The following is a 21,168-nucleotide window of genomic DNA, read 5'->3' on the forward strand; positions in this document are numbered from 1 at the left end:
ACAATTTAGATGCAGAATCAGGTTAACAGGTACAGTTTCTAAGTATGAGGGATAGGCAGCATAAAATATAGTAATAACTCAGCGGGCACTTCTTAGATGCGAATCAGGCCAACAAGAACAATTCTAAGACCTAGAAGGCACCATCTAGATGAGAATCAGTGCAGCAAGAGCAACATTTCTGAGTGTGCCGGAAATAAATCACAGAAATATCTCGGAGGGCTCTTCTAGATGCGAGTCAAACTAACAGGAACAGTTTTTAGTATGAGGGACAGGCAGAATATACATCTAAGGGAGCAATTGTAAAATTGTGAAACAGGTACAGCTTCTAAGTATGTGGGATAGGCAGAGTAAATACAGTAATAACTCAGCGGCCACTTCTTAGATGCAAACCAGGCCAACAGGAACACTACTAAGACCTAGTGGGCACTTTCTAGATGAGGGTCAATGCAGCACGAGCATATCTCTAAGTGTGCGGAACAGATAAATCAGTAGTATTACGGCGAGCACTTCTCGATGTGAATCAAGCTAACAGGAACGATTTCCAAGTGTGTGGGACAGGCAGGAAAACACAGTAAACTCAGGGGACACTTTTTAGATGCAAATTAGGTTAATGGGAACACTAAGCGTGGGGAGCAGGCAGAGTTGAACACAGTAATGATTCAGGCAGAATAAGACAGTGATAATTCAGCAGGCACTTCCTAGATGCGAATAAGGCCACCAGGAACAATTCTAGAGGGCACTGCCTGGATGAGAATCAATGCATCAAGAGCAGATCATGAAGTGGGTAGACCAAAATAAATCACAGTAATATCTCAGAGGGCACTTCTAGATGTGAATTAGGCTGACGGGAACAATTTATAACTATGAGGGACAGGCAAAACAGGAACAATTTCAAGTGTGGGCAGTAGGCAAAATAGAACACAGTAAAGATTCAGGTGGAGTAAAATACAGTAATAACTGAGCTTGTACTTCCTAGATGCAAATCAGGCCAACAGGAACAAATCTAATTCTCTGAGGACACATTATAGATGAGAATCAATGTAGTAACAGTACATTTCTAAGTGTGTGGAACAGGCAGAACGAAACAAACAAAATAAAACAGTGATATCAATGATGTGAATCAATGAAGCGAGAGCAGATTTATTAGAGGTCAGTCTGTACAGTTCCCTGAGGTGAGACGTGGGCTAATATTTACAGTGTTTAGGATAGTTAGCAATGTGGTAGGGTTTCCTGGGTAGAGTAATTGCTCTACCCCTCACCCTAGCCACTCCTATCTTAATAGTTGCTGCTGGTTGATGGCTCGCCACTGGTTTCCCCTGCTCACACCTACAGGCACAGTTTGGAGCCTCCTCTGTAGGAGCTGCCCTTTGCCTTGGGACCTTAGCTGCAGGGGCTGCACGGGCAGGGGGCTGCCCTCGGAAGGTGGTATAAAGGCACCTGTCTAGCCAATCAGGGAAGGTGGGAGGGCAGGGAGGCGGGCTGAAATGAGGAAATGGGTCTGGGCGCGGGATGTGGATACATGCGAAGGGCAGGGGGCCTGAAGAATATTTTTAAACAAAAAGGTCCAATTAGAGGCCTAGGAGGGTCTAAAGCAGGAAACACTCACTGGTCGTGGTGTGGAGGACAAGGGAGAGCGGGCTACAGTGCCGAGAGCTAGGCCCAGCACAAAACAACAGAGGGCCAATCAGGGAAGGGGAAGGGCAGGGAGGCGGACTGAAATGAGGAAATGGGTTGGGGCGAGTGAAGTGGCTACGTGCGAAGGGCAGGGGGCCTGAAGAATATTTTTAAACAAAAAGGTCGAATTAGAGGCCCAGCAGGTCCAAAGAAGGAAACACTCACTGCTCGCTGTGTGGCGGACAATGAAGAGGAAACTGCTTTGCACTTACCCAGATGAAACCTGGTAGACCCCTCAACCTCAGATAACATGCTATATTTATGGGAAATCATGCTGGAAACAGGGTTTAGAGCTGTAAGCAGTAGGACCAACTCTAACATCTGGTCATTTTAACATTTGATAATGGGAGGTTTAATAGTAAAAATTAACTATTTCTAATGCCATATGTTAGTGGGCTAGTATGTGTACGATTTATTGTGAATCACATGTGTGGCCTGGAGGCCGTTGTGGTCAGTGGGCCTACACCAGTTTCGAGCTTTGCTCTTCCTTAGGGCTCATAAACATTACTCATTGCTGGGTTAACGATTAATGGCATTCAAACAAAAAACATACACTTTGGGTTAAAAAGCCATGTGTTGTTAGCATCCTTAACGTGCAAAGGTTAGTTAATGCATCCATTGTCATAGATGAGAACCAAAAGATTTCTTCTGTACCTTTAAATGAATAGAACTACAAGTAAAATGTACAAGTGTTCATCCCAGGGAAGGCACTGTTAGGAAGCAAGCTCTCCTTTGTGTTTTTTAATGTATAAGAGGGTGGCTGTCAGGTAAGCGTCTTAATTTTCGGTTCCTCAACAAGACATTCTATACCCCTAGCAAGTAGTGCAAGGATTGTGGTTCGTTCCCAAACAGTTTTCTATTTGGGTAGTGTTTGTAGCTCTGTGGTACCTAGGAGATATGAAAGTGATCACAAGTGATTCTCAAACTTAGGTGCGCTTTCACCGCGTTGTTATAATATGCACTTTATCAGCATTTAAAAATTGCATTGTGAAAAAACTAGGCCTTTTCTCCACTATTTAGGATTCTCAAACTTAGATGTGTCTTCTTACCTGTCTCATACCGGCGCATTCTGATAACTCTTTATGCCGAGTGGTGTCTTCTGTCCTATTGCGCAACCTGCTTGCATCTCGCTGTCCTGTCTGTCTACTCTAGTGTCTTCGCTAGTGTCTTCCCCTCTTCCCCTGCACCCCCACTCCTTTCCCACCTACCCTATGGTGCTCTCCGTCTCTATCTTTTCTAACTGCTTCCCTATTGACTATCCTGCCCTCCTCACTAAATCTGGTAGGAAGAAGTTTAAAAAAGGACATCTTGGTCTCCAACCCAGGCCTCCCTATCGCCGACACCTACAACAGTGCCTCCTCCAAGGAAACTCTCACTGACATCCTCTTTGTCGTGCCTTCGCCAGACCCATGGACCCTTCATATGGTATCTGTGCTCTCCCCTTTCTCCTCTTCTCCCATTAATGGTGGCACTTGATGGGACACCCTCCTGGCATCCTTCCATTCCTCTAAGATAATCATTAATGTTTACTCGAATGGGACTGTTCTAGTCCAAGGCCCTGAGGCCAACCTTCACCTCTTTGATAGACACTTTCCGCGCCTCATCAACTCTCTTTCTTCTCCTGCTGTCCCCTCTCCCCTTTCTGCGACTACCTTGCCTCCCCCTTCTGCCTCCTCCTTGGCTACCTTGCCTTCCCCTTCCCTCTGTGCCCCCTCTCGGGCTCCTTCTACACCTCCGCAGGGCGTACCTCTGATCTGTACCCCTCCCTGGAAGACCTTCAAGGATGGCAACCCTCTCCATATTGCCACTCTAAACTCTCGCTCTGCTGTCAAACACTCCTCTGATATCTGCCGCCTCCTGTAAGAACTTGGCCTGGATGTCCTCGGTCGCACCGAGACATGGTTCACAGCCAGCTCAGTCACAAGCTTTGACACTCTCCTACCTGACGGCTACAAGATCCTCTCCGCGCCCAGGGCCAATCGCTCTGGTGGGGGTGTAGCCCTGATCTTCCCTGAGTGGATTCCTGCCTCTGTCACTGCTAAGCAGGCGTACTCCTCTTTTGAACGTCTCGTCTGCAGGCTCTCTCTCTCCCCCTAGCCATTCCCTTACTGTGGCTACTATCGGCCACCTGGTCAAATTTCATCCTTCCTCTCCGAGTGGGCAGACCTCTCCTCCTCATTCCTGGCCTCAACTACTCAAATCCTCCTTCTTGGAGACTTCAACATCCACCTGGATGCCCCCTGTCCTCCCTCTGGAATCTTTCACGACCTCTGTAACTCTCTCTCACTATTCTACCCTCTGGCCCGACTCATTCTGCAGGGCACACTCCTGATGTTCTGATCTCCGCAGACCTTCCCCTCTCTGTCCCTCTCACCATTCCTCTCTCCTGGAGTGATCACTTTCCCCTCTCCTCCAACCACACCTTCCCTACCCTTCAGGCTAAGCCACTTCCATCACTGCCACCCACCTTCTTGGTCATTTGACCCCTGAAGCAGGTGTCAGCTGAGGCTTTTGCCGCCACCTTCTCACCCCCCCCTCCACCTTTGGCTGACTTTCATCCTGACACTGCCCTCTTCACGCTCCACTCTGCTATTTCTGATACTCTTGATATCCTTGCCGCTGTCATGAGAATCCGCCTGAAGCCCAAAGCCAAGTGCAACCCCTGGTACGACTCAGACCTCCTCACCCTAAAACCCAAGTGTAGGGTGGCTGAGAGGAAATTGCGTATTGTATGTACATCCTCTGACAAACGGGCCTGCCACCTGCTGCAAAAAATAGAGCTCATATCCAAGCCCGCGTCTCTGCAGCATCAAACAACTCGGTTGACCTCTTTAAAATCTCCAATCCTGCCGCAGTCTCTACCTCTCCTGTCCCCTCCCAGGCCCTCTGTACGGCACTGGCTTCTCACTTCATCTCTAAAACTCAGGTCATCCTGTCCTCTCTTTCCTCCTATCCCCTCCATCCCCCAAATTCCTGCCCTTCCTTTGGCCTTTCTGCAGTCACCTCTCCTCCCTCCTTCTCCGCCTTTCCCCTGTTCTCTGCTGATGAGGTTTCTAGACAAGTCTGATCTGTGAAAGTCTTGTCGAAACAGGTTCACCCCTGTTCCTCCAAAACTATCAAGGACCACATCGACTCCCTGGCTCCTGCCCTGGCTGATTTCTGCAATCACTCCTTTGCCACTGGAGTCTTCCCATCCTCCCTTGTGCACCCCCTTTTTAAAAAACCCTCTGCAGACCCCTCCTTTCTGGCTAACTATCACCCTATCTCCATCACTCCCTTCCTTGGCAAGCTACTGGAGAAACTGCCCATCTCCCAGCTTAATCTCCACACAGAATCTGTTGGTTGTCTTCATGATCATCAGTCTGGCTTCAGAGCGCCCAGAATCATGGAAACTGCTCTCCTGAACATCCGTGAAGACCTGCTCTCCAACCTTGAATGTAACACCCCTTGCGTCCTCATCCTGCTTGATTTTTCTTCTGCCTTTGACACTGTCAACCATGCCATCCTGCTCAACCGTCTTCGTGATTACCTGGGTATCACTGGTCAGGCTCTGGCTTGGCTTTCCTCTCCATCCGACCCTCCCAGGTCCGACTTGGGTCCTTCCTCTCTTCTATCTTTTTCTCTACCTGTGGTGTCCCCATGGGTCCAACCTCTCTCCCTGGCTGTTCAACCAATACCTAGCACCCCTTGCACATTGCATCGCCACTCTCTGCCCCAACTCAACTTTCAGTGCTATGCAGATGACACCCAGCTCATCTTCAGGCTACCCTCGGCCTCCTCCTCTAGCTCCCTCGTCTCTGACTGTCTGACTGTTATCCAGGAGTGGTGTGCCGCCAATTACCTCTGCCTTAATGCCAGTAAGACTGAGATTCTGCTCATCGGCACACCCACTCCTTTCCTGTAGCTCTCTGGCCAGCCTCTCTTGGCCCTCTTTCTGATCCAACCTGCAAGGCTAAAAACCTCGGGGTCATCTTCACCTGCACACTCGCCTTCTCTCCTCACATCTCTGACATCTCTAAGAAGTCACACTACCACCTGCACCTCCTTAGAGGTATTCTTCCTTTCCTTACCTTCCCCCAGAAACTCACTGTCTCCAGAGCTCTGGTTCTCTCTAGGCTGGATTATTGCAACAGCCTCCTTCTAAATGTACCTGCTTCTAATCTCTGCCCTCTGCAACTTATCCAGAACAGGACTGCGAGAATTGTCCTTGGCCTCAAGCCCAGGGATCGTATCTCTCCAGGACTGAAATCTCTGCACTGGGTCCCAGTGGCTGCAAGGATTAAGTTCAAAACCCTCTGCATCGTCTACAAGGCTGCCTTGGCCTCAATACCTTCAACTCTCTCTTCCTAAATACCTTCCTTCTCGAACCCTTCGCTCATCTGCCTCCAACTACCTCAGGGTCAGTCGCTTCTCCAAGCAACGAGTTGGTGGTAGATCTCCTTCGGCTGGGGCTTCCCTCTGGAACAGCGTCCCTGCCTCCCTGAAACTTGAGGAGAATCACCTTCGGTTCCGGAAGCACCTCAAAACATTACTCTTTGCTTCTGCCTTTTCTCCTCCTCTCCCTTGCTAACTTCCTGGCTGACACTGAAACTGCACTGTTTACCTGGCCACCCTCTGATCTCAGGCTCAGGTCCCCTCCCCGCCTGTCCCACACCTGCACTGCCTTCCATGCAACCCCCGCCCTTGGGGACTGTTTTCTGTATCCGTACAGTCCCACAACCAGCACTCGACACCCGATGTCTGCACTTACCCTTGCACTTACCACCTGCTGGCCGTACTTTTACTTATTATTTATTTTCTTATCCAATGTACTGGACTCTCCTCTACCCCTTCCCCCGCACTTCTCCTCCTTCCCCCTCCCATGCACTTGCGCGATCTGAATGACATCTAGCCTAGTAGGATCGTGGTCTGTCCTCCCTCTGTTCCCCCTCCCTTGCCTCGTCGCGCCTTGAAACACTTGTGTATAGGCGCGTTACAAATATCATATCAATCCCCTTTTACTGGATTGGGCTTCAGCAAGGAGGACTCAGTCTGTACAATATGGTGATTACTGCCACAAAGAATGAGAGAATGCCCCGCTTAAGAACGGAGGCCAAGCCAGGCCATGTAGTTAATGCCTTCACCCAAATTATTGGGATTTGCCAAGATATTTTTAGACTCCCTATCCCAACAAGGAATCCTGCAGCAAAGGGAAACAAATTTTGGTCATCAACCCTGTGCAAAGCCAAAAGTAAAGCCATACTCGACGCTCCAAAGAACCCTCAGTCGGACATTGAAATCTTCAAGTTAAGGCAAAGTGATTACAAAAAAGAGAACTTTTTAAAAGAAGGGCGCAATTTGCTAATGAAAATGGATCTATGCAATTACTGCAAGGCCCAAAATGTTGACTTATTTTATTTCAACCCCCTTTTCACCTCTTATATATGCAGGGGAATAACACCAGCACCCCCTCCTACATGTATTAAATACTATACCCATCCCCCCACATATATATGGGGTGTAAAGGATGTCTTTTTTTGGTTTTATTTTAAAGTTTGACATTTTGGGGTTTGCAGTAATTGTGGTCGCAGTAATTGTACGATACCATGAAAACTGGGAAAAAAATATCTGATGCAGCCAAAAAGAAGGATGGAAGAAAGTTTTGGAACATTGAAGTTACAGTTAGGAACTTAAATGAGTTTGACATCGGTTTGCGGGATATCCCAGATAGCCATTTTTCTGAAAAGGATTGAACTGGCCATTTTCAGACTTTATGGCTGTGAGGGCAGAGATAGAGCGTCTGTAAATGGTCCTTCTCCCCCTGCGGAGAATCGAGCAAGTTCAATTTCTTTTGAAGCATTGAAATAGGTTATTTCCAGGCAAAGACCTTATAAATCAACAGGGATTGATTGGTTATCCAATGATCTTGTGGGTACCAGTTCTCGTCCAGGATTATAACGCATTATTACAACCACTACTTTCTTGCAGCTGAAAAAAGGTAACAAATCGGACTCATCTGCACACCCTCCGGCCACTCTAGTGGATAGCAGCTCCAAGATTTTGGCAGGCATCTATTTAAAAATACTGGAGAAGTGGGTGCAGGAAAGAGATGTTCCATCAGATACTAGCTGGTTTTTAGGGTAGGCTCTGGCAGTATTTATCAGGGTCTAAATGTATCCATTATCCTAGACAAGTATGTGAAATGTATGGGTTCTCCAGCCTATGAGGCCTTTATGAACTGGAGTTCCACTTTTAACCATGTGGACAGGAGTCTCCTTTGTTCCACATTGAGCAATATGGAAGTGCCCAAAGTGCCAAACCCCTTGCTCTCTGTGATTGAGGCTCTCCAAACAGATTCTAGAGGGCATGTTCGCTATGGGACTGGAGGTGAAATAAGAACACATCAAGGTGGCAAAGGCGGTTCAGCAAGTGTGTGCACTGGTCCCCCCCATCTTTTTAACTTGTACGTTAATTCGCTTGCAGATAGTTTGGAGCCATTAATGCAGATGTACCAAGATGTGGGAGGTTTGTGAGGCCTAAGCAACAAAGATCATGCAGCGTACTTGGCTGTAATACCAAAGTCACTTAAATTATTGGTTAACGAATATACACAATATATGACAGCTATGGGTTTAATAGTTAAAGGAAATAAGTACTACATTATGTGTGTGGGTAAAAATGATTACCTCCAATTTGTATGGATGTTTATCAACTTAACTTTGATTTCCTGGGACTTCCATTCAACACAAGGCTAACGTGGGACAATCATGCCGATACGTCAGCTGTCAAAATCAGGCAGATGGTCAAGGAAGGTCATCAGATTTGGAATAAATTAGTCAGCCAACCACATGTTGACGAAATACCAGGGGAAGGCAATCCCTGCTGGGTCGTAGGAGTCTGGGATTTGGGGTTGCGTGATCTTGGACTCATTACAGAAATCTGAGAATTGTTTTTGGCTCGCCTACCGTCTGTTCAGCATTCTACATCGGTTCATATGACCCATTTGGAGTTTCCGTCAACATATTTGGCTGACTTACTGCAGTCAAGACTTTCTTTTGGCAATTTGACAAAAGCATAAGTTGCAAACTGGCAAGCAGTCACTAACAAGTTATTAAATAGGGTGGCAGGCTTTTATTAGATCGTACGTGCATATGTTTGGTATGGGAGCATGTTTTGACAATGCTATAATATTGGATGAAATCTCCAAACAAGAGTTGACATCTAAGCTAATGGTTGTGAAGTATTTCTTTGCCCATACTCGGGAGGATGACATGACCCAAAGATCTCAAGTTAGATTGCGTCTGCCTCTCTCTCATAAAAAGGGTGGTGCTGGGTCCTTATGAATAGTGAAGGACTCGAAGCATAAGGTTTTCCTCATTAAACAAGGTTCAACTCATTGCCACTGAAGGCGGTGATGTCGAGATAGAGACACAACTTAATAGCTGGAGACATCTCCTGCTGCTTCTGTGGGGAAAGGGACATTAGTATATTTTATTAATTATCTTTTTCCTCTGTATGCAGGCATCAGGAAAGTGATACTACTTGGGATCTTGAGAGAAAGTGGTTGAAGGCATTACAAACCAGGCTTTAATTTTTTATTGGCATGCTTCGAGGTGAAGGTGGCTTTTGCCTTCACCAGTTATTTGAAGAGGGTATGAACAAAGAGAACATATCTATTGTTATAATTACCTAAATAAGGGAATGTTGAACAAAGTGGAATATGTACAACTGTGCTCTCATTTTGCCTGCCAGTGTGATATCTCATTGTAGTAGTTGTTTCATGCTATTGTGCCAACTGCAATTTTTAACCGCAGGGAGTTTCCACCAAATGTGTATTTTGTTTGTGTGAGTCATATACATATGGTTGTATACATGTGTTGCTGTTTTAAAATGCAATTATAAGTGAATGTGCTTCTTTGTATGCGTTATGGACCACTGATCTGAAATAAACTATTTGATTGACGTATTTAAAGTTGACAAAGATGGACGCTACCGAACCCAGAAGGCTTGAGTACTAGCCACATAATATTTCAGCTTACAGTACTGATCGGAGCACACCAACATGGCTGCTAATGCCATCTGTCGCTTTGTGCTTCACACAATTCAGCTCGATCTACCACATGAAAAGAGTGATCTACAGCAGGCGTCAGAGCTATCTGCCGGGCTTCAATTCAGCAGGAGCAGACCGATTCAGAGGCGTGAACTGCTTGGGATTACCAGCTGAGGCTGTGGCAGCCAGACTGGATGCAGCACAGTTAGTGTCTGAACTGAGGTGAGACTAACCATCCCAACTAGAGGCTCCTAGTATCGGTCTGGTCCCTGTATTAGTAAAGTTATGTTGGAGACTGGTTACTACATTGCTTGATGTTACCAGAGTGATTTCTCCAAGCTGCATCGTTTGTGCTCCTCGACCAGCATGGAGAGCTCAGCAGTGACAGAACCTTCAAGTTGGCCTGTAAATGTTTTTTTTACCCTGTACTAACTGCGGATGTAGAACACTATTGCCAGCACTGCACCAGGTGTTTCTCAAGAGAGGCAGTGGCTAACTCTGCAGCCTAGCTCAAATCATCTACACTGCTCTGGTCAAATTGATCTCATCTGTATCAACTTCCTCAGAGATCAACAAGGAGAACAGACCATCCACTCCTACGACCTCCTATTTTGAGCATCCTCCAATGTCCACAACCCCTTTCCCAATGCCTCAAGCCCACTTGCCAAATGGAAGGATACACTATGCTATGTGGCTTGCGAATCAACATCAACAAAGAGTAAAAGGTTCTCCCCTTCCCCTACTGCGAGGAGAAACGACACATCTTACTCCACTTCTCCCCCCATTTTACTTAACAAGCCATCCCCTCCAAGCAAAGTAGAGAACTACGTAAAACGAAGCACATCCCAAGAGATCAAAAGTGGGAAACCAAACCAGACCTGAGAATCAATATGCAGAACTGAGAACCTGCGAAAAAATCCTAGCACAAATATTCTATGTGCCAAGGCAAACTATCCAACTATTAAGAAAAACACTACATATCAAATCAACACAAGCAACAGAGCAGCAAAAGGGGAGACAACTAACAAGGGGGAACCTGTTAAAGTGTAAATAATTTCTTTTAGTTCATGTTTTTTGGGAAGATAGGATTCAGCAACGTTTCAATTTCTGATGTATAGTAACAAACGCGTTTTCAAAAGTAGCTGAACTAAAAATTGCATTTTTCTTCCCTGAAAAATGCTCATTCAATAGCTACCATCAAGTATATCAAATATAGTAAACCTATAGCAAAGAAGACCATATGAAGATTTGAAATAGTATTTGGTACATATTTTTAAAAAATCATGAAGCTACATCTTTCTTGAAAATAAGCATCAACATTCCCAGTGTGAAGGACGATATTTTGAACTACAAATACAGGTTATACTGTATATGTATTTCAAGGGTGATGTGGCTAGAACAAAGTACTTACACCATCCAATAAAGCATAAAATACACATTCTGAACAGAAACAACCATTGATCACAGGAGGCTTACCTTTCCAAGTTCTTTGCAATTTCCTGTCACTGATACAAAAAACTCAAGATGGCAGATGCTTCCAAGTGCTTACAAAGGCGGTTGGTATAACAGAATAAGGCACAGTGGTGATGCTATCCCAGGAGTCCGATGTTGGATCATAGCAGTCTAACGTTTTACACCGCTGGGTTCCAAAGTAGCCTCCCACTACATAAAGTTTATTACCAGATGCCAATGCATGACATGACATTCTCTTCGCAGTCATGTCCCCAATTCTTGTCCATTGGTTAGTTTCACAGTCAAATCGATAAGCCGATGCAGCTGTGAATTCTGTGTCTCCTCCCATGATGAAAATTTGACTTCCCATAACAGCTGCAGCAGTGTAGCGCCAAGGCTGGGGGCACTCTGCTTTGATAGTCCAACGATTTTCAATTGGATCATAGTACTGCACTTTGGAGACCCGGTCTCTGTGTATGCTGGTGCCCCCAAAAACATATAGCTTAAGCCTGGCACTTACCACGGCAGCGTTGCTCACACCATCCCTTAGAGGGGCCATCGTGGTCCACTTATTTGTTGAAGGATCAAACTTCTCCACTTGTTTCAATGAAACAGAGGGAGAAGCTGGAAATATTCCAGCCACAGCAGTGTGCCCGCCAACAACATAAAGACAGTTCTCCAGCTCCGCTGAGCCATGGCCAAAACGAGCAATCAGCATTGGGGCAGCTTTGGTCCATTCCTCATGCACTGTGTCATAAACCCAAACATCCTTGGAGACTCCATTCTCTGCACCTCTCCCACCTGTGATGTACACTTTGCAACCAATAGCACAGGCACTGAACTCTTTTCTAGGGCTTGGAAGATCAGCTTTTGGAATGATTTCCTTCGCCTTGTGGTCAACTTGGTAGATCTTATCACACATGAATGTCTGTCCCCCTAGGATTAGTAAGGTGTGACCTGCTTTACGAGGCTTGGCACAAGGACTGGTTACTACCCCATCATTCTGAAGGATCTTCCTTTTACAGTGAATGGCTTCATCCATGATCCGTCTACTCTTCTCATCGGCTGTTATTAAATCTTCACAAGCAATTGCTTCTTTGAGACATTCTGAGGGGAGTAAGGCCAATCGAATGTTCTTTAGGAGCTCCGGAACGTAACCTTTCCGTCTGTCCAAGTCAAATTTTACCCACTGGAGGATGGCGTCAAAAACAATCTGTTCATCTTCTATTTCTAACTCATCACTGGCAATCAAGTCTAACAGGATATCTTTCGACAAATTGTTAAAGTCTTCACTCTCATGAATGGTCTCAAAGTTGACCAAACACATTCTCCAAGAGAGTTCATAAAGTCTTCGACACTGATGGGCGTCTGAAAGTAACATCATGCCTAAACAGTTGGATGGATAAAGGTTCTTTTCTAGAAACTCAGCCGCAGCATCTCGTATATCATGAAACTGCAGCATATCTGCAGCCTCCAATAAGGATTCTGCATTTTCCACATTTATGATAATTCTGGAGGAGTAAGCAAAGTCTAGCAGCAGCTCCAAAACCTCAGGATGGAGACCATCATGGAAATTAACAGCATCATCCAAGCTCTCCCGTAGGCCGTTGCTGAACATGGCTTCAAAATATCGACTGCAAGCGGCTAGCACTGCTCGATGGCATGGGAAGGATCGGTTTCCTGCCCACAGGGTAACATCTGTGAACAGACACTGCTTGCGAAAGGTGTTGAGATGGGCCAAGACACAATCCGGGTGGGTAGGTTTATGGTATAATGAGATGTTCATTGAGCCAGTACTTGTGCGGGATTTGCGGTTTTCATGAACGCTGACGGACATGGTGAGTCTGGCAACCTGGTGAGAGTAAAGAAATACAATATTATGAACTTTGACTTTATATTGTTGAGCGTTGAATCTATTCCCCAATTCAAAATCCGCACAGGAGTTAAACATGAGCAGTCACATGTCAACATCTTACACAATAAATGCTTGATTTGCAATGATTTTCAGACATTTTGGTAAAGCCAACAGAGCGAATGCAGGTCCATAAAAAGTGAAGGGTATCTGGTAAACCGGATTGACGGCCCCAGTTTTTAGTGTGGACATGGTTTTATTGAGGAAAAACATTATTCATAAACTAAGGCTAGCAAATGATTTGGCTTTTACTATTGATCGTTCATTGCATAGACATTTTAGTTTGCGATTTATTGTGAATTAATTAGAAGAAGTGTGCAACACGAGGAAAAGCACCATAGACAATAATTGCACAGGTTACTATTCATCCAATTAAACCTACACTGAACATGAATACACCCACTTTCCCATTAGTAATAAGCAGACTTATCCATCGCAGCAGCAGCAACACATTGCAGGTTTCCTTTTTTGGCTTAATATTTTTGTAGCAAACACTCCCAATTTATTGAGCAATATCACTCCAATGACCAATGGACAAACCTTCCTCTCTCTCCCCTGCCCAATCTTCTAACCCGGTCTGGGGATCCAGGCCTCTCCCTACAAGCTGTGTGTAGATGAGCTAACAAGGATATCGGAAGCCCTGCCCAATTTCATTGTTATCATATGTAATTAATGTTGAGTTAGAAGTGAAGAAACAGACTTAACTTTGCTAACAATTGTATGGGTGCCATGCACACTACGCCCAAACTACCTCTAGCTCTTCATGAGCTCGATCACCCATTTTAAGACCCGACCTGTCCTGCATTTGCGAACACTCACAATCAACACTACCTCAGTCTTAGATTCACAAAGCACAACATAACCCCTAAACGTATAGAATCCCAGTAGAAGCCCAATGATAACATTACTGGGTAGTATGGGAGTGTATCATTGTTGGAATTAGGAATGAAATGCATGTTACATTTCAGACTATGATCTACCGAGAACCCAGTTAGGGGTAGCAATCCACTTCTGAATGGTCACTCTGCACAAGGCCACACCACTGTCAATTTACTAATTTACAAATACCACATATTAAAAACAAACTTGAGCAAAACCAGATTTTCAGGCCTACAGCCAAGTTTGCAACCACCAAACCATGTTTTACCGCTTTCATTTAACACTGTAGAGAATTATTTAAAGAACAGTGCACAGTGCACAACAAATACTGAAGCGAATCTTGGGGACATCACAATGCAGGCACAGTGTAAGGGCTCAAAGTCCACATCGGCTCGAGCTTCATTGCAAACGTTCACACATTCTGAATGCACTCCCAAAGCCCCAGGCACAAAGGGAAAACAAACCTCCACCACGTGACCTGTTGCTAGGAGAAAACGGGGGTACATTTTAGGCTAGAGGGCAAACCACTGATGTCTACATACGATTGATAAACATCCAGCTGTACGCTTAGCCACTCCCTCTACAAAAGAGGACCACGTGTAAATAAATGGCTCAGAGACCCGCCTAGAAGGAGGTCGCAGTTTCAACACGAGGGTTTGCAACGTTTTTAAGACCGAAGATTTTCTTTCAAAATGATATCCATCATACTGCATGGTGTGTACCGTCCAACTTGTGTCATTCGTTCCTAAAGCATGCGAGTGCACTTTTCTAGAGTTGCTTTGTCCTGCAAATTCATGGGCACGCTGGGACGGTAATGATAATATTTAATTAAGCCTCTTGCCTCACTGCCAGCTATTCCCAGACAGAGCTTGCGTTATTGTTTGCTCAGCCAAAGTAATATAACATAGCAACTGTCTGCGATTGAGACATGCGGTGCAATCGTCAAGAAGGAGCCCCTCCGTTTGGCCTCAAGCTTTGCTACATTGTTGTGCGCAACGATTTGACGCAAATTGTATTTTAGATTACATTTCCCGTTCTCATGTTGTCTACCCAAGCACAGGAAGTGAGAGCTTTGCTGCTGGGGTGGTGGTGGTTGCTGCAGTTATTTTTGGTTCCCGTCAATCCCTCGGGTTTCTCGGTTACCTGCCTGCCCCTATCCACATTCATTAAAACACGTGCCTTTTGAATGCTTTTTTCTGGAATGGTGCTCTTTTATAAGTTGAAGTACTTTATTAAGCACACACTTGACTCCAAAGAGTACCTTTACAGGGATACTCGTTACAGCATGAATGCCACGGACAGTACTTTCAATGAAGTACTTGGAATACTGCACAGCTTAGGCGTCCTGACAAGAAACGAAGCTGGAATTGCAAACCAATGTCCAAGTCCCCAATCAAGGCGACACTAGATCTGCTTCCTACATTTAAAAAAAAAATGACAACAATCAAATGTAAATTCAAAGTACAGAAATTAAATAGTAGTAAATGGAAAATAGAGACAGTGATGTACGAACCGAAGCAACACAATGAGATAGTGTGCCTGTTTCTTGCAAAGTTATGCCAGATAAATACTAGTGGTCCTTGAAAAAACGCCAACACAGGTTATAGAAGCATTGCAGTCTTGGAAGGAAAGGTAATATTCTTGTGGATGGTCACAAATGGAGGGGTGCAACTCAAATATAAAAAAAAAATAACAACAATTAGAAAAATGTCAACCGCAAACAGCACTCGCTACTGCAATTATGGCATGTTGTAGCAAAGTTTACAACAGCTCCTACTCATACTTTATTTTTATTTATTTGTAACGCACCAAAAACCTGCAGGCATCAGGGCGCACAAAAACATCATAAACAGGACAAAGCCGATACTAGGCATCCAGATGGTGGTTTAGCTAAAAAGTATTGTTATGAGATGTTTCTGGAAAAAGCGAAAATTGGTCTCCTGTCATAAATTCAGAGGCAATTTGTTCCAAGTAGATGCTGCAAAAAACAGGAAATCTGCCTTTTCCCTTGGTCGGTCTAGCTCTAGGGAAGCACAGAAGGCTAGCTTTGCTAGATTGAAGGGCCTTCATAGGCTTGTATTTAACCACTTTAAATAAATTGTACTCTGGTCACTACTAGGAGCCTGTGCATGTCTTTTCTGGTGGTAGAAGTGCAGGCTCTGCGGGAAACCGCTTTTACTACGCGAACAGCATAATTTTGTGTTACTTGAAGCCTGTGAAGGCAGCCTTTACTTGCACCTACTAGAGTGAGCTACAGTAATCAATACTGGGTAAAATGATGGTGCGGGCTAAGGTTGACAGTTTTTCTCATTAACTAAAGGTTTGACTTGCCTAAGAAGACTAAGGTAATATTAACTGTTTTGGGCCACTTAGTTTGTATGAGCATCCGTACCGAGCGAGGATTCAAATTAAACGCCAAGAGTTTTTACTTGTTCAAGTGTTTGGATGTTGTAACCCTCCACAGGAAAGCTAGAGTATCTAGGATCTAATTTGGCTCTGGCCTGGACTGAGCTCGGGATCAAAAGTTCAGTCTTGGAGTTGTTCAGACACATCCAGTGTGTTGACATCCAGTTGCTGATAGTCTTATAAATGTGAGTGAGTTAGGTAGCATCCGTTTCATAGAATCTACCGAGTTCAAATAGCAGCTGTGTGTTTTCAGCATAGTCGTTGAAGTAAACACCCATCTCAGTCAGAAGGCCACAGAGTGGTTTTATATAAATGTTGAAATGTGCCGCCGACATGCATGCAACTTGGGAAACTCGACATAATGGGGCGGAGTCCGGGGTGGCTTCACCCTAACGAACTGTGGCCTTCTGTTTGTTTAAGAAAGAGCAGATCCAGCAGATAGCACTCTGTGAACAGTTACCTACAGAGGTAAGTGTATTCGGAAGACGCCCTAATCGGACAATACGAGCAGCATGTTTTTGCCCTTGTCCAGAATATCGAACATGTGTGTGTGTAGCTCTAAGAGAGCACTCTCAGTACTGGGACCTGAGCGGTCCAGATTGCCTTATGCGCACTTTAGAAGACGAGTCTAAATATTCTTGAAATTGAAATGTTGCTATTTAGTCTAATATATACAGTAAAACGTAGGTGTTGGTAAGGCCTAAAAATAAGTTGCTTCATTGGGATTAAGTACCACTTCCTTTACTAGGTGGGTGACTGTAACTACTTTAATGGAGTTCGGAATGCAATTATGGTTAAAGGAAGCATTTAGATATCTCACAAGGAAAGGTTGAAAGATTTTTTTCGTTTTTTAAAAAGTATTTTGGAGGGAATAACATCTCCAAAATAGAAGTGTGATGCATTTCACCTGAGGACATTTCCAGATTTTTCAGAAGACGCTGGACTTTTTCGCGGATGGAATCACAGATTTAATCTGTAATATCCCAGAAATCCCATCTAAATGAAGAAGTGGACTTCAGGATGTCAACCATGACATCAAACTATGAACAATCGTTGGCCCGGAAAGGGAAAGAACAAGGGAGAGAACATATCTTTTGACTATACATTGGGAACACAATGTTCTACAGAAAAACTGCAAGAGGTTATACAGACCACTACTTGATATACAATTGAAGGACCAGACTGAAGACATCACAGTTTGGGCACAGGGAGGGATTTATTCCGTTTCACCTTTCTACATCTCCAAAGTATATCTATGGAGATGGTGTGGCTCGCTCATGTCCATATAAGGTAAGACACGAGATTGTGGCTTCATGTCCTGAGGAAGGGCTGAAAAACAAAATGGCTTTAGAGTTAATGCTCTAATTTATGACCGAAACACGCATCGACAAAAATAACTTCTCAGAATTGTAATGAACAGCTAATGACACTTGTACTAAGAATACGGTCTGAATATGTGGTGAAATTATATGTATGTAATATGGTGTAACAAAAAGGTGTAGTTATGCAGCAAATTAGAGACATTTTTATGGTTGGTGTAAAAGTATTAGTATGAATGAGTGATGGAGAAAGTTGGAATATGAGTAGGAATTGGTAGTTGTAGCTGATTTGATGATATTTGGATGTATTATGTATGCAAGAGATTGATAAATGATATACACATTTATATATATTTTTGTATTTGATTAATAAAGTTACATTTTGATTAAGTTGTGTTAGATATTCCTGTCATGCTCCATCTACTGGCTCACCCCGTTATGTATTGCCTTTGATATACCAGACGAGCCAGAGATTAAGTGCAGGTAACCCCTATATTTTTGATATTTCCATTTCGACCAGCGTGATGGGCCTAAATGTAAAAGCTAAACAATCTGTTTTTTCTTAGAATTACATGGTACTGTTCCAAGTTACCAAGAGAATCGCACCCGTCCTAAGGGGGTCAGCCACCAGATAATTTTTAATTTTCTCCCATGCAACCGTAATTTTGCCAGCAAATGCTTGTTAAATCCTAATACAGTTTGTTAGTTGGGTTACAAAGTTGTACTTGTGCTTTAGGATTTTCCTGCATTTCAAACAGTCTTTTGTTGTTGTTACCAGCACTATCTGCTCGTTAAAGTAATTCCTTTTAGCTTCGTATACGGCAAGTTTGCATAATTGTACGTGATTTTTTCATACAGTTTTAAGTAACCCCGAGTATGTTTTACACCAGCCTCTTAGATCCGTTGTAAACCAGGCGCTGTGGTTGGTGCCGTCTCTGATTGTTTTCTTTTTATAGCAGTGATACGATCTAGTATGTGGTCACGCAAGTTTTGTATATGGCTGCTAAGTTACAAGGAGAGTCACAGTTCAAAGAAGACTCCAAAAGTGTATTAATACACTTGCGAATGTCAGAAGTCTTACTTTTCTTTGTAGTTCTCAAAGAGGAGACTTTTGGAACTGTTTGCTTGTTTATTTGGGTTGTCCTGAAGCAGCACATGGAACTCAATGAAAAAGTGGTTAGACTAAATACATGGCCTAATATTTGTTATGTTGATATTAAGGTTTTGTGACGCGACCCATTCCAAGAGTTTTCCTTTATGATTTGGGAGTACGCTATTGTGAACTAGATTTTCGATGTTATTGAGATTTTGTTCCAAGATTATGGTGTCCATATCAGTGGCATTACCAAGCTAGCGATTAAGATATCCCAAAAGTAGAGTTGCACAGTTAGGTCTATTTAGAGGTCCTAAAAACTGCCAGATTTAATCTTTGCAGTTGGGCATGTCTTCTCAGGAATGATAAAGAAGGATGATCTTAATACAACTTTTGTGTGTGAAATTTCATTTGAGGTGAACAATTTCACAGTCGTTACAAGCACTGGGAGTCTTGAAAAGGAGAAATTATTTTCTTACCCTGATAGGGACTCCTCCCCATTGCCATAGTCTTGAATCTATGAGAAAAAGACATACCCTGGTGTTGCCAGGTTGATTTTAGGCCCACTAGAGTCTTTGAGCCAAGTCTGTTAAACATAATCGGTCAATGCTGTTTTCCGTTATGTAGTCATGTACGTCTATAGCATGTTTGCATAAAGTCGTGATATTCAAGAGAGCTGCTTTAATAATCCTATCATCTGCAATGCCAGCGAGTAAGGTTGATTTCCTCTGGGTATAGTGAGAACGTGTTTTCCATGCCAGTTCTTCCAGATTTCAAGGTCTCTAGGGCAAGGAAATCCCTACTTAATTTACTTGTACAACTTTTAATTCGAGATAATCGCTCTCTGTAATTTGTTTAGTTGGTAGTTTCATAGCATCAGGAATGTGTTGGATTTTGTCGTTGATACGGACCATGTGAGAGGGGTCGTTATCAGATACAAGTTCCGTACAAACTACTTGGCTATGACAGTCAGGTAGATATACATTTATAGGCGAGAGTGGCAACCAGGGACCTAAGTAGGTGTCAGTTGGCTTGCTGTGAACGACTGAGTAGGAGATTGCCTTGGGTGGTGGATCTGTAGCAGCATTAGTGAGGAATGATCTGTAGCAGCATTAGTGAGGAATGGTTTCATGTCATTTCATCGCGTGATTTTTTTTTGCTGGGTTTTTTACCGTGATTCTTTTTACGAAAAAAAAATCACATTTTTTAAAAATAATTTTGTGGGGGGGGGGGGGGTTCCACTCCCAACCCCCCCATTTTCTTTAATTTGTATTTATTGCCAAACACCCACACCCCCCTGTAAAAAAAAATTCTAATGAATTTGTGGTAAAAAACCCTGTGAAAAAACATCCCGCGATGAAAGGACGTCGTACCATGAGGAATACATCTGCTTGGAAGGTAGAAGTCAACTGTTCGGTAGCGAGGATAGGTTCTAGCAATGATATGCCCCTCTGCTGCATGTCAGCTGAGCCAAAGGGCTCGCCTAAAATGGCAGAGTAAGAATTCAGTTTGGCAGCAAGGCATTTGCTTACAATGGCCATTCGGGCAGATCTCTATGCCGTTAAAAGCAGACTGAGTACCGAGTGGTGTCCCATAACAGTACTGGCAGTAAAAAGTAAAGTGGGAGGTTAAATAGAAGTATTACAAGAAATATATGCAGTGTTACCTCCACAGTACCAAGAATATCTTTCAGCACAACAGCTCCTACCAAAATCAGTCCAAATTCGTGAAGAGACGGAGAAACTTCCACGTGGCTGCCCTGCAGCTGTCGTGCAGGCGAACACTGTACAGGAACACTGTAGTAGAAGACACGGCTCTCATCGAGTGTGCTCTTGGTCTTCCTGTTGACCAGACGATGGCAGTGGGAAATGTACGCAGATAGCCACCTCACAATGGAAGACTTTGAAAGGGTGTTGCCCTTGCCGGCAGGTCTGAAGGCAACAAACCAGTTGTGAGGACATTTGGAACTCCTTTGAGCGAGCCACATAGAATTTTAGGGCTCAGGCGACATCTGGAGAGTGTAAGGAATGCTCCTCCAGAGACGAGGGAGAGCCAAAGAAAACTGTCAAAATCAATGGTTCATTAAAGTGGAATGCAGAAGGGACCTTCGGCACGAAGGAAGGGTTTGTACGCAGAACCACCTTGGATTGGTGAAAACTCGTAGAGTGGTTTGCAGGAGAGGGCCGCAATTCGCCCACCTGTCTGGCTGAAGTAATGGCAACAGGGAATGCCAACTCTAAGGAGAGAAACTTCAAAGAGGGCTCTGTGTAGAGGTTCAAAAATGAGGGCCCATTAGCTTTGAGAGGACCACATTGAGTTCCCAAGCTGCAGAAAGGACTGGAACAGCCAGAAACATCTGAAACAGTCCCTTGTGGAATTCCATCACCAATCTATATGATGAAAG

The 21,168-nt window shown here is 44.1% G+C and overlaps 1 protein-coding gene across 1 annotated transcript in view; it reads right to left on the reverse strand.

Moving 5' to 3' along the window:
• Nucleotides 1-21,168, reverse strand: part of KLHL25 (kelch like family member 25) — a 178,604-nt gene that overhangs the window by 86,490 nt on the left and 70,946 nt on the right. The window contains exon 2 of the mRNA XM_069624283.1: nucleotides 11,180-13,007. Coding sequence (XP_069480384.1) covers nucleotides 11,223-12,992 — 1,770 coding nt within the window. The 5' untranslated portion in view covers nucleotides 12,993-13,007 and the 3' untranslated portion in view covers nucleotides 11,180-11,222. The remainder of the gene's footprint in view (nucleotides 1-11,179; nucleotides 13,008-21,168) is intronic.

The sequence above is a fragment of the Ambystoma mexicanum genome, chromosome 11 (assembly GCF_040938575.1).
Source record: "Ambystoma mexicanum isolate Mex_15411 chromosome 11, UKY_AmexF1_1, whole genome shotgun sequence".
Lineage (NCBI taxonomy): Eukaryota > Metazoa > Chordata > Amphibia > Caudata > Ambystomatidae > Ambystoma > Ambystoma mexicanum.